Source organism: Scyliorhinus torazame, chromosome 5 (genome assembly GCF_047496885.1).
Source record: "Scyliorhinus torazame isolate Kashiwa2021f chromosome 5, sScyTor2.1, whole genome shotgun sequence".
Taxonomy (NCBI): Eukaryota; Metazoa; Chordata; class Chondrichthyes; order Carcharhiniformes; family Scyliorhinidae; genus Scyliorhinus; species Scyliorhinus torazame.
The window spans coordinates 173,992,954-174,010,691 of record NC_092711.1 but is presented as its reverse complement, the minus strand read 5'-3'; the positions used below and the strand labels follow the sequence as shown (position 1 = coordinate 174,010,691).

Genomic DNA, 17,738 nt, shown 5'->3' with positions numbered 1-17,738 from the left:
ATCTGTGGTTCCCCAAATCGGCATTTATCTCCTCAGCAATATTGACTGTTAAGTCCCTTTCCCATGACTGCAATGCTCTCAACGTTGAAATGCAGCATTTGTATTTAGAGTATCATGGAACTTGTTAATCAATTGTTTCAGCTCCACAGAATTCAGGATTCTTTCCACGGGGGAAATTGAGAAATCATGAGGCAAAGATCCCTTATTAAGAATAAAATGTCTGAGATGTAAATACTTAAAAAAGGGTTGTCTTAGAATATCAAATTTCTGACAGAGTTGCTCAAAGGATGATATGGAAGCATCTCTGAACTTGTTTCCCAGCCTACAAACACCTCTATCTCTCCAGGTATCAAATCCATGGTCAATGAGACTGGGTGGAAAATCTAGACTGCCGTGGACAGGAGAGAGACAGGAAATCAATTTAGAACTCCCTTCTAATTGGTGGGCCAACCTCCACGCTCTGAGAGTATTAATAATAACAGGATTATCACACTTAGCAGAACCTGTCTTAATGTCACCATAAACAACAAGACCTGTAGAGGGAGAACTGACTGGTCTGCTTCTACATTCAGCCAGGTGGATGTTGGGTCCATCCTAACCCAATCCCTTATGAACCTCAGATGAGAGGCCAGTTGATATAGCCCGATATCCCGGAGACCCAACCCTCCCTTAGCTCATGTTGATTGGAGCTGAACAAACTTGATGTAAGGTCTCTTTTTGTTCCAGATAAATGTACTAATCATTCTATTAATTTCCTTAATGACTCTGGTCGACAGCAGTATAGGCAGCATCTGCTGCGAGTACAACAGTCTGGGCAATGCATTCATTTTAATGAAGGCGATCCTCCCTCGCCATGAAATCGGAAGAGAGACCATGTGGCGGCACGGCGGCACAGTGGTTAGCACAGTTGCCTACGACACTGAGGACCCGGGTTCGATTCTGGCCCCGGGTCACTATCCGTGTGGAGTTTGCACATTCTCCCCGTGACTGTGTGGATCTCACCCCCACAACCCAAACATGCGCAAGTTCGGTGGATTGGCCAGGCTAAATTGGCCCTTAATTGGACAAAAAATAATAATTGGATACTCGATATTTATTTTTTAAAAAGAAAAAAAAAAAGAACTAGTTTTAGAATTCAGCAAAGGAAGACCAAGAAACTGATAAAGAGAAAATAGAATGTGAGATTAAACTGGCGAGAAACATAAAAAATTCGCCTGGAAAAGCTCCTCTCGGAATGTGGAAAGCAAAAGATTAGCAAAGACCAATGTGACCCAGGGCTGGGAGTCCAATCCGGGTCCTCAGCGCCATAGTCCCAGTGCTAACCACTGCGCCACGTGCCATCCCCTAAAACTAGTTTCCAATCCTCCGGCTTACTACTATTTTTGCCACTGGAAAAGCCTCTTCCTTTTATCTAATGGAATCTTTAACTTTTCTTGTTAGCCACGATTGCATCACTGTTCCTGATGGATTTTTGTTCTTAAAGGAATTTATATATTATGTAAATATGTAATAATTGATGAACTGCTATTGAATGCCTCTCTTTTTTTTGTCTTGCGTTTAATTGTAATGACCCAATCTGACACAAACAACTTGCCCCTCATACCTTGACAGTTTCCTTCTGTGAGAAACACCCAGATAACTTAAACAAAACAACCATATAACCACCATATCCCAGCTTCATGGCAACGTGGCATGCTTTGAGGGGTTCCAAACAGAAATGGGAACCAAATATCTTTCAACTTCCAAACACCCTTTCAGTCTTTGCCCTCATAAATTTTGGGCCAGGTATTCGCAACAAGGTTCAAAGTGCATCAGCCCACTGGAGGTAAAGTCGTGAGACCGGCCAGTCCAGCAGAAATAAACCCTCCGAACCTCCCACTTCACCAAGTGTCAGAATGAACACAATGCAGTCCTGGATGTAATTAAGAGCAGAAACAATAACAGAATCCAACCCCTGTAATCAATTGTGAACCTGTTGGTGTCTCACCGGATGCCATGAATCTCAAAATCCCTTCCCATATTGAATGGTGTTCGCGGGAATGACTCTGAAAGAATTACTCAACACTTGGGTCTGCCCCAAACGTCAAACAGTTTATTGATTTAACACCGGCAGGGAGCCAGTCACGGGTCTCACCATGCGCTTTTCTGACTGCACAACGAAAATCATCAATAATTATACAATTCGAACAGTTACACAGCCCACCTCAGTTGGACACAATCCAATTGTAATAACTATTGGTTACTATCAGCATGGGGCTGTGGGGTCAGAGGTCATAAACAGACAGAGGCCCCCTGGTGGTGTATTCCCGACCCCTTATCAACTGTCCTTGGGTCTTCTTGATAGACTCTCTTATCTTAACCTCATTACAAAATGGTGCGACAGGCAGCATTCCTCACAGGCAGTTGCCTGGGAGTTACAGGCAAGGGGAGTTCAGCTCTCTGTGTAAACTGCTTCACATGGAATGTGGCCAAGTCAGCTGGCTACCCATGATGCCTCAGAGGCTGCTACATGACATTTTAAACTAGGATTACACACTGTCAGTGTGAATTTAGAAAATAATCTGTATTTGAAATATTATACGTTTCATATACATATAGATATATATTGCAGATACCTCCACTTTGGGTCCATTTCTACAATCGCCTCTCCCCAGTGTGAATTCGCTGGTGTGACTTCAGGCTGGATAACGTAGTGAATACCTTCCCACACTGAGGACAGGTGAACAGTCTCTCCCCAGTGTGTACTTGCTGGTGTGTCTGCAGATGGGGAAACTGAGTGAATCTCTTCCCACAGTCAGAGCAGGTGAATGTCCTTTCCCCAGTGTGAACTCGCTGGTGTCTCTGCAGGATGGATAAAGGAGTGAATCTCTTCCAACACTGAGAGCAAATGAGTAGCTCCCCCACTGAGACCTGGGCCAACCTTTAAAGAGTCTGCACCCTCCCTGGATTCACTTCCTTTCACTTCAGTTGCTGGAAGTGACCAACTGAAGGTGAGAATGAGAAAAGAAATGGAAAGGGGGAGAAAGGAAAGTGTTTTACTGACAGATGTTGGAGACAGGAGGAAGTTTCAGTCTGTGTGAAGTTCAATCGTCAGCCACACAAAATCCGAGCTTTGATTGGCTGGAGGACCGGAGTCCTTCCGGTTCTCCTACTCTTCCCATTGGTTATATATGATGATGTGGAGATGCCGGCGTTGGACTGGGGTGAGCACAGTACAAAGTCTTACAACACCAGGTTAAAGTCCAACAGGTTTGTTTCGGTGTCACTAGCTTTCGGAGCGCTGCTCCTTCCTCAGGTGAATGAAGAGGTCTGTTCCAGAGACACATATATAGACAAATTCAAAGATGCCAAACAATTCTTGGAATGCGAGCATTAGCAGGTGATTAAATCTTTACAGATCCAGAGATGGGGTAACCCCAGGTTAAAGAGGTGTGAATTGTATCAAGCCAGGACAGTTGGTAGGATTTCGCAGGCCAGATGGTGGGGGATGAATGTAATGCGGCATGAATCCCAGGTCCCGGTTGAGGCCGCACTCATGTGTGCGGAACTTGGCTATAAGTTTCTGCTCGGCGATTCTGCGTTGTCGCGGGTCCTGAAGGCCGCCTTGGAGAACGCTTACCCGGAGATCAGAGGCTGAATGCCCTTGACTGCTGAAGTGTTCCCCGACTGGAAGGGAACATTCCTGCCTGGTGATTGTTGCGCGATGTCCATTCATTCGTTGTCGCAGCGTCTGCATGGTCTCGCCAATGTACCATGCTTCGGGACATCCTTTCCTGCAGCGTATGAGGTAGACAACGTTGGCCGAGTCGCATGAGTATGTACCGCGTACCTGGTGGGTGGTGTTCTCACGTGTAATAGTGGTATCCATGTCGATGATCTGGCACGTCTTGCAGAGATTGCCATGATAGGGTTGTGTGGTGTTGAGGTCACTGTTCTGAAGACTGGGTAGTTTGCTGCAAACAATGGTTGCGCGGTTGTTTGAAGGCAAGTAGTGGGGGTGTGGGGATGACCTTGGCAAGATGTTCATCGTCATCAATGACGTGTTGAAGGCTGTGAAGAAGATGACGTAGTTTCTCCGCTCCGGGGAAGTACTGGACGGCGAAGGGTATTCTGTCGGATGTGTCCCATGTTTGTCTTCTGAGGAGGTCGGTCCGGTTTTTCGCTGTGGCGCATTGGAACTGTCGATCGAAGAGTCGAGTGCCATATCCCGTTCGTACGAGGGCATCTTTCAACGTCTGTTACGCTCCTCCTCGTCTGAGCAGATCCCATGTATACGGAGCGCTTGTCCATAGGGGATGGCTTCTTTAATGTGTTTAGGGTGGAAGCTGGAGAAGTGTAGCATCATGAGGTTATCCGTGGGTTTGCGGTAAAGCGAAGTGCTGAGGTGACCGTCCTTGATGGAGACAAGTGTGTCCAAGAATGCAACTGATTTTGGAGAGTAGTCCATGGTGAGTCTGATGGTTGGATGGAACTTATTAATGTCATCATGTAGTCGTTTCAGTGATTGTTCGCTGTTGATCCAAAGGAAAAAAATGTCATCGATGTATCTGGTGTATAACATCGGTTGAAGGTCCTGTGCGGTGAGTAGGTCCTGTTCAAACTTGTGCATGAAGATGTTGGCGTATTGGGGTGCGAATTTGGTCCCCATGGCTGTTCCGTGCGTCTGGATGAAGAACTTGTTGTCGAAGGTGAAGACGTTGTGATCCAGAATGAAGCGGATGAGTTGCAGAATTACGTCTGGAGATTGGCAGTTGTCGGTGTTGAGTACTGAGGCTGTTGCAGCAATGCCGTCGTCATGGGGGATGCTGGTGTAGAGTGCCGAGACGTCCATTGTGACGAGGAATGTACCGGGTAAGCGTTCTCCAAGGCGGCCTTCAGGACCCGCGACAACGCAGAATCGCCGAGCAGAAACTTATAGCCAAGTTCCGCACACATGAGTGCGGCCTCAACCGGGACCTGGGATTCATGTCGCATTACATTCATCCCCCACCATCTGGCCTGCGAAATCCTACAAACTGTCCTGGCTTGATACAATTCACACCTCTTTAACCTGGGGTTACCCCATCTCTGGATCTGTAAAGATTTAATCACCTGCTAATGCTCGCATTCCAAGCATTGTTTGGCATCTTTGAATTTGTCTATATATGTGTTTCTGGAACAGACCTCTTCATTCACCTGAGGCAGGAGCAGCGCTCCGAAAGCTAGTGACATCGAAACAAACCTGTTGGACTTTAACCTGGTGTTGTAAGACTTCGTACATTGGTTATAGGTCAGCTGGAAGGTCAGGGTTGGGCGCTCTGTCGCACATGCGCAGTCCCGGGCCGGGGTGAGGGGAAGGTCACTGACTGGGTTGTTCTCCCGTCAGACCCGCAGCACCAACCGGCGACACCGAGCAGTGAGTCCCGAGGCTCTCGGCAGCTTGACCAGGCTGCACGGAAAGAGCTGAAGCGGCTCCCTGACTCCCTGTCGGAAGGGAAGCCGCGCACCTCCCGCCAGACACCCGCAAATGTCAATATTTTTATTACTTTTCACCATTTTTCAAACAATGAAAGCAGCAGAAAAACTGGCGGGAAATGGGCCCAGAGAACAAGAGATATTGCCGCAGAAATACAAACAGACATTGAGAATTCATTCAGAACAGGATATCTGAGGGAGCACAGCCACCAGATGAAATGTCAGCAATTCAACAACCAGTCACCATGTCCACATAGTGAGTGGGGAAAGAGGGTTAGATTCTATAAAAACAGGAGGATAACAATGCAGGTCACACAACCCAAAGTATTGGGGAACTGACTAACAACATAGTCAACTTGAAATGGATAAATTGAATTCGCTCATGGAAAGCCCAAGAGGAGCAAGCCAATAAAATTGAAACATCTGAATTTGAGGTTGGGGTCTCGTACGTTACAGAATGGGGAGGGCAAATTTAAAAAACATGAGACAGGATTTGGACAAAATCAACTGGGAGCAGCCACTTGTCGAAAAATCTACATTAGAGCAGTGCGATTCATTCAAAAAGGAAATAGGGAGCGCACATGGCAGCACTGTAGCACAGTGGTTAGCGCTTTGCTTCACAGCTCCAGGGTCCCAGGTTTTATTCCCGACTTGGGTCACTGTCTGGGCGGAGTCTGCACCTTCTCCCCGTGTCTGCGTGGGTTTCCTCCCACAGTCCAAAGATGTGCAGGTTGGGTGGATTGGCGATGCTAAATTGCCCTTAGTGTCCAAAAAGGTTAGGTAGAGTTACGGGGATAGGGTTGAGGTGTGGGCCTCAGTGGGGTGCTCTTTCCAAGGGCCAGTGCAGACTCGATGGGCCAAATGGCCTCCTCCTGCACTGTAAATTCTATGATTCTATGTTCCCATGATAGTGAAGGGTGGGAGCAATAAGTCCAGGGAACCTTGGATGTCAAGGGATATCCAGGGTTGGATAAGGAATTAAAGGTGAGTCTTATCACAGATACTGAGGGCTCAAAGCAGATGTCCCAGCGAAACATAGAAAGTGTAAAGGATTACTTAAGAAAGGAATTAGGAGAGCAAAGAGGGAGCATGGAAAAGCACTGTCGGGTAAAATAAAGGAAAATCCAACAATGTTTTATATTTGGCACAGGAGGTTGACCAGGATAAGAGTAGGGACCAATGTGTGCATGGAACTGGAAGATACAGGTGAGGTTTCAAATGAGCACTTTGCATCTGTGTTCACTACAGAGAACGATGATGTAGGTATAGAAATCAGGAAGGCACATTGTGATTTGCTTGAACAACTTAACATTGAGAGGGAGAAGGTATGAACAGTTTTACCAGGTCTGAAAGCGAATAAATCCCCAGGCCAAGTGAGATGTATCCCAGGCTGCTGTGGAAGGCAAGGAAGGAGATTGCAGAGGCTCTGACAATTTTCAAATCTTCATAAGCCACAGGAGAGGTGCCTGAGGACTGGAAGACAGGTAATGTGGTGCCATTATTCAGAAAGCAAATAGGGACAAACCAGGAAATTACAAGCCAGTGAGTCTATCTTCACTGCCATGGAAACTACTGGAAAACATTCTGAGGGACAGAATTAATCTCCACTTGGAGAAGCAAAGATTAAACAATGGAGAGCACGTCTTACAAACTTGATTGAATTTTTTGAGGAAGTGACTAGGTTGTAGATGTGGATAGTGCATTAATGTAGTCGACATGGAGTTTAGTAAGGCTTTTCACAAACTCTCACATGGGAGGCTGATGCTGAAGGTAAGAGCCCAGGGGATTCAGGGCAAATTGGATCCAAAACTGTCTCAGTCATAGGAGGCAGAGGGTGATGTTTGAAGGTTGTTTTTGTGCCTGGAAGCCTGTGTCCAGCGGTGTTCTGCAGGGATCAGTGCTGGGTCACTTGTTGTTTGTAGTACACATTCATGACCTGCATGTGAGTGTAGGAGGCAGGATTAGGAAGTTCACAGCTGACACAAAAATTTGTGGTGTGGTAAATGGTGAGGAACAAGGCTTTAGATTACAGGACAATATAGATGAGCTGGCTAGATGGGCAGAAGAGGGGCAGCAGGGTGGTGCAGTGGTTAGCACTGCCACCTCCCAGCGCCGAGGACCCAGAAACTATCCCGGACACATTCCAGAAATTCACTCCCTTTCTGACAGGTGCTTGTCTGCCTCTCCCAATCTGTGTGTCAGTTATAATCCCCCCATTAATACTACTCTGCCTTTGCTACACACTTGCCTAATTTCTGCCTTTATACAATCTAGCACCTCAGAACTGCCACTAGGGGGTCGATACACAACACCCATTACAGTTTGAGATTGTTTTCTTCCTCAGTTCCACTCCTGTTGTCTCCACTGGATGTTTTCCCCTCATTGTTTCCTCCCTCACCATTGAGGTGATAGTATTTCTGATCAGCAAGGCTGATCCACCCCCTCTATCATATTCTCTGTCCCCCCTGTGAACTTTATAACTGGTATATTTAGTTCCCAGTCCTGACCATCCTGCAGCTAAGTCTCTGTAATAGTGATAACATCATAATCTTCAACTTGCATTTACGCCTGCAGCTCGTCTAGTTTATTCCTTACACTCCGTGCATTTGTCTACAGAACTCTTAATCGGGCTGTTCCCCCTGACCGCTCCCTCAGCACTGCTTCTTTGTTATTTGCTTGTTTGTTATTTGCTTGTTTGTTATTTGCTTGTTTGTTATTTACTTGTTTGTTATTTGCTTGTTTGTTATTTGCTTGTTTGTTACTTTTCACTTTTGCTTTAACCAGTATACTACTTGTAGTTTTGTCATTAGCTGCAGTTCCTGACGTTAGGTTCCTGACTACCTCCCTATTTATCCTTTCCACGTGGACACTGATCCCAGATCGGTTCAGGTGGAGACCGTCCCAACGGTACAGATCCCCCCTATCCCAAAACTGATGCCAGTGCCCCATGAAATGGAACCCCTCTTTCCCACAACACTCCTTTAGCCACGTGTTTACTTCCCTAATTTTCTCATCCCAATGCCAATTTGCACGTGGCTCGGGAATAATCCAGAGATTAAAACTCTTGGGAACCTGTTCTTTAATTTTGTTCTTGGTTCCTGATATTCCCAAACAGGCCCTCTTTCCGAGTCTTGCCAATGTTGTTTGTCCCAATGTGGACCACAACAACTGGATCCTGCACCTCCCTCTCCAATATCCTTTCAAGCCGGTTAGAGATGCCCCTCACCCTGGCACTGGGCAGGCAACATACCACGTGGGACTCTCGGTCCTGCTTCCAAAGGATGTTATCAGTTCCCCTAATTATAGAATCCCCGACAACTACCACTTCCTCCCCCCACTTGAATGGCCTCCTGTACCAGGGTGCAGTGGTCAGCTAGCTCATCCTTCCTACAGTCACTGCTCCGATACCCTGCCCCTCTGAGTCCGCTCCCTGGAGACTCGGCTGTGAATCCCCGAGATAAGGTTTTTGTCCTCACAGCTCTGAAACTCCATCCCTCCGAGTCCGCTCCCTGGAGACTAGGTATGGGGAATAGGTGTATAAGGTTCTGGTCTGACCCCATTTGGAGTATTGTGAGCAGTTTGGGGATCCGTATCTAAGGAAGGATGAGCTGACCTTGGAAAGGGTCCAGAGGAGGTTCGCAAGAAGGATCCCTGGAATGAAGAGCTTGTCGTATGAGGAATGGTTGAGGACTCTGGATCTGTTTTCGTTGGAGTTCAGAAGGATGAGGGGGGTCTTATTGAAACTTACAGGATACAGCGAGGCCTGGATAGAGTGGACGTGGAGAGGATGTTTCCACTTGTAAGAAAAACTAGAACAAGGGATTGTTCGAAAACTAGAACAATCTCAGTCTCAAGGAACGATCCTTTAAAACAGAGATGAGAAGGAATTTCTTCAGCCAGTGGGTGGTGAATCTGTGGAACTCTACCACAGAAGGCTGTGAAAGCCAAATCACTGAGTGTCTTGAAGAAAGAGATAGATAGGTTCTTGATTAATAAGGGGGTCAAGGGTTATGGGCAGAAGGCAGGAAAATGGGGATGAGAAAAATATCAGCCATGATTGAATGGCGGAGCAGACTCGAGTGGCCTAATTCTGCTTCAATGACTTGTGGTATTGGAGCCGCGGTATTGGGAATGAGAGAACAAAGAATGGTCCAAAGAAATTAGAATTATCTGTTCTGAATTTCTATCCTGGACTGAGTGTTGACTTTTGTAAACCCCTTTTACAGATATTACAAAAGGAGGAATTTATCAGAAATCTCAATTGTCACGTCTCGGTCTTACAGAGTCACTCGATACCTTGGGATCTGAGTATCATCGGCCTTTGAATCTAGAAGGAGAATTGTTTACCCGATCTGTCGGCATCAAAACATTTTAAACATCAGTGTGACTGGAAAAGCACCGAGACACACGCACCCGAGTGAGAGTGTTCCAGAGCACTGACTGTGGAAAGAACTTTCACCAGTTACACAGCCTGAAAAAAACATCACACCATTCACAGCGGGGAGAGACCGTTCTGTGTGTGGACGAGACTTCATGTCCAACATGGACAGACACGAGGAGATGCAAAACATGAGGAAACCGTGGAAATGTGGGGACTGTGGGAAGGAATACAGAATCCCATCTCAGCTGGAGATTCATCGACGCATTCACACTGGGGAGAGGCCGTTCACCTGCTCTGTGTGTGGGAAAGGGTTTACTCAGTTCTCCAGCCTGAAGAAACACCAACCAGTTCACACTGGGGAGAGGCCATTCTCCTGCTCTCAGTGTGGGAAGGAATTCGCTGAGTTATCCAACCTGAAGAGACATCAGCGAGTTCACACTGGGGAGAGGCCGTTCACCTGCTCCCAATGTGGGAAAGGATTCACTCAGTTATCCACTCTGTGGATACATCAGCGATATCACACTGGGGAGAGGCCATTCTCCTGCTCTCAATGTGGGAAAGCATTCACTCAGTTATCCAGCCTGAAGTCACACCAGCGAGTTCACACTGGGGAGAGGCCATTCACCTGCTTTCAGTGTGGGAAGAGATTCACTCAGTTCTCCAACCTGAAGTCACATCAGCGAGTTCACACTGGGGAGAGGCCATTTGCTTGCTCTCAATGTGGGAAGGAATTCGCTGAGTTATCCAACCTGAAGAGACATCAGCGAGTTCACACTGGGGAGAGGCCGTTCACCTGCTCCCAATGTGGGAAAGGATTCACTCAGTTATACACCCTGCGGATACATCAGCGAGTTCACACTGGGGAGAGGCTGTTCAGCTGCTCTCAGTGTGGGAAGGGATTCACTCAATTCTCCAGCCTGAAGTCACATCAGCGAGTTCACACTGGGGAGAGGCCGTTCACCTGCTCTGACTGTGGGAAGGAATTTCCTCGCTTATCCACCCTGAAGAGACACCAGCGAGTTCACACTGGGGAGAAGCCTTTTAGCTGCTCTCAGTGTGGGAAGGAATTTCCTCGCTTATCCAGCCTGAAGACACACCAGCGAGTTCACACAGGGGAGAGACCATTCATCTGCTCCCAGTGTGGGAAGGGATTCAGTGATTCATCCTCCCTGCGGACACATAAGCGAGTTCACACTGGGGAGAGGCCGTTCACCTGCCCTCAGTGTGAGAAGGGATTCCCTCGGTTACCGGACCTGAAGAAACACCAGCGTGTTCACACTGGGGAGAAGCCATTCACCTGCTCTCAGTGTGGGAAGGGATTCACTCAGTTATCCAGCCTGCTGAGACACCAGCGAATTCACACTGGGGAGAAGCCATTCACCTGCTCCCAGTGTGGAAAGGGATTCAGTGATTCGTCCAACCTGAGGACACACCAGCGAGTTCACACTGGGGAGAAGGCAATCACGTGCTCTGAGTAGGGGAAGGCAATTAGTGATCCATCCCACCTGCAGACACAGCAGCGAGTTCACACTGGGTAGAGTCCATTCACCTCTCAATGTGGGAAGAGAATCCATGATTCATTGCACCTGCTGAGAACCAACAAGTTCCCAGTTGATTACAGGGGTTGGTTTCTGCTCTCAATTACATCCAGGACTGCATTTTGTTCATTCTAACTGTTGGTCAATGGGGAGGGTCGCAGGTTTCTTTCTGCTGGACTTGGTAGTCTCACGGCTTTGTCTCCAGTGGGCTGACGCTCTGCGAGCCTTGTTGCGACTACCTTGTTTTAAATTTCACAAGGATCACAGAGTGAAGCGGTGTTTGGAAGTTAGAAGATATTTAGTTTGCATTTCTGTTTGGATGCCCCCCAAATCCTGCCACATTGCCATGAAGATGGGCCCTGGTGGTTACATGTTTTTTCTGTTTAATTTCTCTGGGTGTTTCTCACAGAAGAAAACTATCATGGTATGGGAGCAAGTTGTCTGAGGTGGACTGGGAAACCACATTAAATGGTATGATGGGAGACTGGCAATAGCTAATATTTAATGAATTATTATATATCTACCAGGGGGGTCAGTTAGCTCAGTTGGCTGGATGATTGATTCATGATGCGGAGGATAGCAGGGGTACAACTGTTGTACTGGCTGAGGTTATCCATGAAGGGTCAACCTTCGCAACATTGCTCCTCGCCTGAGGTTTGGTGTCAGTCTCTGCTTTAAACACACTCAGTGACTGAGCTCCCACAGCCCTCTGGGGTAGAGAATTCCAAAGATTCACAACCCTCTGAGTAAAGAAATGTCTTCTCCGAGACCGGTCCAAAGTGGCTTCCCCCTTATTTTGAAATTATGTCCCAGGGTCTAGACTCCCCAACCAGGTGAAACATCTCACCTGCATCTCCCCTGTCTATTCCTTTGTGGGTTTTGTAAGTTTCAATGAAATCCCCTCTCATTCCTTGAAACGCGAGAGAAAAGAGGCCCAGTTTCCCCAATCTCTCTTCATAGGATAGTCCTGCCAAACCCGGAACAAGTCTGGTGAACCTTTATTACACTCCCTCTCTGGAAATAATATCTTTCCCAAGGTAAGGGCAGTAAAACTGTGCTCAGTTATCCAGCTGCAGCCTAACCAAGGTTCTGTACAATGGGTATATTTATTTATCAAAACAATTTAGAGTACCCAAACCTTTTCCAATTAAGGTGCAATTTAGCGTGGCCAATTCATCTATCCTGCACAGCTTTTTGGGTTGTGGGGGTGAGACCCACGCTGACACGGGGAAAATGTGCAAACTCCACACAGACAATGACCCGGGGCCAGGATCAAACCCGGGTCCTCGGCGTCGTGATGCAGCAGTGCAACCACTGCGCCACTGTGCTGCCCTGCAATGGGTATATTATGGTCGGTCTCACGATTTGTGCTTCAAGTGGGCTAATGCCCCTTGAGCCTGGGAGAGCACATTTCCACTGAAATAATCCTCAGAAGCTGATGAAGGACATTTAAGAATAATAAACAATGTTTCCCCCCACTACAGTTGGATCTAAAATAAATAAGTTTGTTTCTGTTCCATTGAGTCTACAGCACAGGGCCAGGCCAGTCGGCTCAATTGGTCTCTGTCAGTATTTATGCTCCACATGAGCCTCCACCCACCCCTCTTCATCTCCCCCATCAGCATCTCCTTCTATTCCTTTCTCCCCATGTATGTATCTCGCTTTCCCTTCAATGTATTCATGCTGTTCACCTCAAACACTCACTGTGGGTTCCCCGTTCTCACCACTCGCTGGGTAAAGAGTTTCTCATGAGATCCCTATTGGATTATTGAACCCTGAAAATGAATTGAAAATGTGCTCAGCATTTGTAAAAAAAATGGATGAATGGTCAGCGTGGATAGAGATAAATGTGTGTGTCCTGATAGATATTAGAGAGACTTGGTCGAAAGGTAACCAAGGCTGTGTTCTGAATATTGAAGGGTATTTGACATATCGGAATGGTAGGAACCTGGGAAGATGTGACTCAAAGTGCCTCCTGTTAATTAAGGATGGCATTTTAGTACTGAGAGACCACCTGCGCCTGAAGTATTATTGTGTCAAATCGGTTTGTGTCGAGATAAGAGATAGTAATGGTTTTGAATTCTCTTGTGGGAGTAGTAAATGACCCTCCTAACAGTAATTACACTCTAGGTAAAGTGTATAGGAAAGGATAAATAAGGCTTTAATTAATGGGTGACTTTAATCAAAAGTAGATTGGGAGAATCAGATTGGCGAAGACAGCCTGGAACATGGTTAGTAAAGATTTTTGGGGAGAATTTCTTAGAGCAGCTCCTTCTAGAGCTAACCAGGGAACTGTCTATCCAAGACCTCAATGTTCAGTGAGACAGGATTAATCAATAAACACATTGTGATGGAGCATCGAGGTAACAGTGATCATAATATTGTAGGAAAGTCCATGTTTAGTAATTTTAATAGTTTTGTTTTAGTTATGTTCAGTTATCTTTGAAACAAAGTGTATAAATCAGTTCACTCAATTTGGTACCGCTCCATGTGAGTCTCTGTCTTCAAGTGAACTCCTCCTTGACTGAAATTATCCACAAAAGCCGATGAAGGACATTTATTTTATCCTGGACAGTAAATAGTGTTTCTCCCCCCCCCCCCCCCCCCCCACTACAGATAGATCTAAAATAAATACATTTGTCTCTCTCTGTTAGGGGATACATGTTGTGATGTTTCTTGTAGTTTAATTGTGTCAATGCTGGAGAAATTATATGTCTTAAATTGTATTCACTTTTTAACTTAAAGCAAAATAGTCACTTTCTTTCAAAGACATTCTGCATTAGTTTTATTATCAGTTCCTGCAATGATGTGGTAGTTATGTAGTTTCTGTGACTTTTATTTCTTATGAATGTGTAATTTATGAATAGAAAAGGTATTTTGTAATGTGTATCTTGCTACTTGAACTTCACACCAATCACCTTTATGGATTTATTTTCTACGTTCTATAGTAATTGCTGTATTAGTTTAAGTTTGTGAATCTCTTGTACTTTTAGTTATTTGTATTTAAGTAACTTGCTTCAGTCATTGGCAATCACCGAGATATTACACAGCACCCGAGATGTATCATCTCAGCATGTTGGCACAGTGGTTAGCACTGCTACCTCACAGCACCAGGGACCCGGGTTCACTTCCCGCCTTGGGTGATTGTTTGGAGTTTGCACTTTCCCCCCCTTGTGTGTGTGGGTTTCCTCCGGGTTCTCCAGTTTCCTCCCACAGTTTAAAGGTGTGCAGGTCAGGTGGATTGGCCGTGCTAAATTGCACCTTAATGTCCAATGAAATGATAGTTAGGTGGGGTTAAGGAGATGGGGCGGGGGAGTGGGCCTAGGTAGGGTGCTCTTTCAGAGGATCAGTGCAGATTTGATGGGCTGAATGGCCTCCGGCACTGTAGGAATTTGATGGTATCAGTTGGGACGATGAGATGACAAACATCAACCATGAGGAGGTGACACCACACATCCTCTTATTACATGTATGTTGGTACCTTGTGGTGCCTTGTTATCTTAGCGGTAAAGCTATAAAATTAATAAAACAGCAGGGGACAGCAATAAAGAAAAGGATGTTACCACAAGTGACTGAGATCCTGGGTAACCAAATCAGAGGGAATTGACATCAGCAAGGTGACTGAGTTAATGGGAAGTGACATCAGCAAGGTGATTGAGTTAATGGGAAGTGACATCAGCAAGGTGACCAAATTAATGGGGAAGTGACATCAGCAAATTCATAGAATGCCCACAGTGGAGAAGGAGGTTTTTCGGCCCATCGAGTTTGCACCGGCCCTTGGAAAGAGCACCCTACTTAAGCCCATGCCTCCACCATGTCCCCATAACCCTACCTAACTTTTTTGGACACTAAGGGGTAATTTAGCATGGCCAATCCACCTAACCTGCACATCTTTGGACTGTGGCAGGAAACTGGAGCACTAGGAGGGAACCCACACAGACTCTGGGAGAAAATGCAAACTCCACACAGACAGTTATCCGAGGCCGGAATTGATCCCGGGCCCCTGGAGCTGTGAGGTAGCAGTGTTAACCACTGTGCCACCGTGCCACAGATGACTGAGTTACTGGGAAGTTAGATCAGCAAGGTGACCAACATCCTTCAGAGACCAATCACACATTGATCGTGCACCATTTAACTCATCAGGGACTAATCATGTGCTGCTTCAGCCAATCAGAACTGCAGGATATAACTGACCATGCGTAAAGAAGCAACTGCTAGAAAGGGTTAATGAGCTACAATTCTCTGGAGCTCGGTGCACAAGGTAGACTTCAGGCAACAGAACAAGAGACAGCACCGCTCACACCCGGAGGTGGAGAGCTGGTGATCCAGAGAGAACAGACTGATCCACTGTCTGTTAAGTATTGTGGTTTGGTTTTGTATTTATTAAAATTAACCTTTTTTGAAAATGTTTTTATTGAGTTTTTGGAATACAAAACAAATATAAATATGAACAAAGTGTGGGAGTTAAACAAGAGAATATACAAGAAGTAAAATTAGAACTATTTATACTAAGATCGGTTTTGACGATTTACATAAATACATCACAGTTTTCCCTTCTCCTTTTATTCTTACAGCGTTGCCGTGGTGACTGTGTTCCCCAACCTTTTGCTCCACATCGATTTTCCTTTTGCCCTTTTTCCCTTCGGTTCAGGCTGTTGCTGCCCCCCCCCCCCCCCCGGTGCCGCTTGGTTCCCTTGTTGGGCTTGGCTGAGTACTCTGTTTCTTCTCTCCCCCCCCTCCCCCCCGCCCCCCCCCCCCCCACCCAACTTCCTTACTGTGTCATGGCTATCCTCTCCTGATCTGTGGCTTCCTACTTGTTGACTACAAACATGCCTTGGAACAACTGAGTGAATGGCTTCCACATTTTATGGAAGCCATCTTCCGACCCTCGCATGGCAAATTTAATTCTCTCCATTTGGAGAAATTCCGATAGATCGGACAGCCAGTCTGCAGCTTTGGGTGGTGTTGCTGACCGCCAGCCGAGCAGGATTCTCCGGCGAACGATCAGCGAGGCAAAGGCAAGGATGTCGGCCCTCCTCCCCATGAAGAGATCTGGCTGTTCTGATACCCCGAAGACTGCCACTCTCGGACACGGCTCCACCCTCAACCCCACCACTTTGGACATTGCCTCAAAGAAGGCTGTCCAGTACCCCGCAAGTCTGGGGCAAGACCAGAACATGTGGGCGTGGTTGGCTGGGCCTCCTTAGTACTGTCCTCCACGTTGCTGGTCTGCTTCTAGTATGGAGTCGACGAGCTGTTGCCTAGCCGCTCTCTCTTCCCTATCCCTTTGTGCTTGAGAAGTAATCATTTCTCCCCTGATCACAGCCTTCAGTGCCTCCCAGAACATGGAGGATGAGACCTCCCTGGTCTGGTTGTTAGTATTGTACTCGTCTATGGCCTGTGATGTTTTTGCGCAAAAAGCCTAGTCAGCCTGGAGGGCCGAGTCCAACCTCCATGAGGGACGTTGGGCACGGCTGTCTCCAACCTCACATCCATATAATGTGGAGCAAGGTCGGAGATCACGATCGTGGAGTATCCCGCCCTTACTAGCCCTGGAAGCACCAATTTTCCCACTACAAAGAAGTCGATCCATGAATAGACATTATGTACTTGGGAGAAGAATGAGAACTCCTTCACCCCTGGGTGGCTGAATCGCCATGGGTCCACCTTCCCAATCTGCTCCATGATTATGCCGACTTCTTTTGCCAATTTGGAGGTCTTTCCCGTTATGGGGTTCAACATGTCCGTCCGTGGGTCCGGTACACAGTTAAAGTCCCCCCCCCCCCCCCCCCCCCCCCCCCCCCCCCCCCAAATGATGAGTCGGTGCGTATCTATGTCGGGTGTTTCCGCCATGGTCTTCTTTATAAAATCCGTGTCATCCCAGTTGTGAGCGTACATGTTGATGAAGATGACTGGTGCCCCATCCAGGACACCGCTAACCAGGACGTACCGTCCCCCTGGGTCTGTAACCGTCCTTGTCACCGTGAACATTGTCCTCTTATTTAGCAAAATGACTACCCCCCTGGCCCTCGTCCCATAGCAGGAATGGTAGGTCTGTCCCACCCAGTCCTTCCTTAACCGCAGCCGGTCCTTCTCCCTCAGATGTGTCTCTTGGAGGAAGACTACATCGGCTTTCATGCTTTTCAGGTGGACGGAGACTCTGGATCTTTTCACTGGGCCGTTAAGTCTCCCAACATTCCAGGTGACTATTTTGTCCCTCTGCTCCTGTGGGATCAAACATACTTACCTGGTGGTCGGGCCCCTGCGCTCCAGGGTTTCTCTTTTCCAGAGGACATCCAACATGGCCGCCAACTGTGTGTACACCATGTGGGTGAGCCCCTGCTCTCCAAGGTTTCCCTTTGTTC

At 47.0% G+C, this 17,738-nt stretch overlaps 1 protein-coding gene across 1 annotated transcript; it reads left to right on the top strand.

The window, feature by feature from the left end:
- Positions 1 to 9,686: 9,686 nt before the first annotated feature.
- Positions 9,687 to 12,227, top strand: LOC140422375 (uncharacterized). Its single transcript, XM_072507389.1, has one exon. It carries the CDS (start codon positions 9,988 to 9,990, stop codon positions 11,311 to 11,313), a length of 1,326 nt encoding a protein of 441 aa, XP_072363490.1. The 5' UTR covers positions 9,687 to 9,987; the 3' UTR covers positions 11,314 to 12,227.
- Positions 12,228 to 17,738: the final 5,511 nt, after the last annotated feature.

Bases quoted from the DNA above. Each gene is read 5' to 3' on its own strand.
- LOC140422375 (XM_072507389.1), top strand. From the start codon at position 9,988: ATGTCCAACATGGACAGACACGAGGAGATGCAAAACATGAGGAAACCG.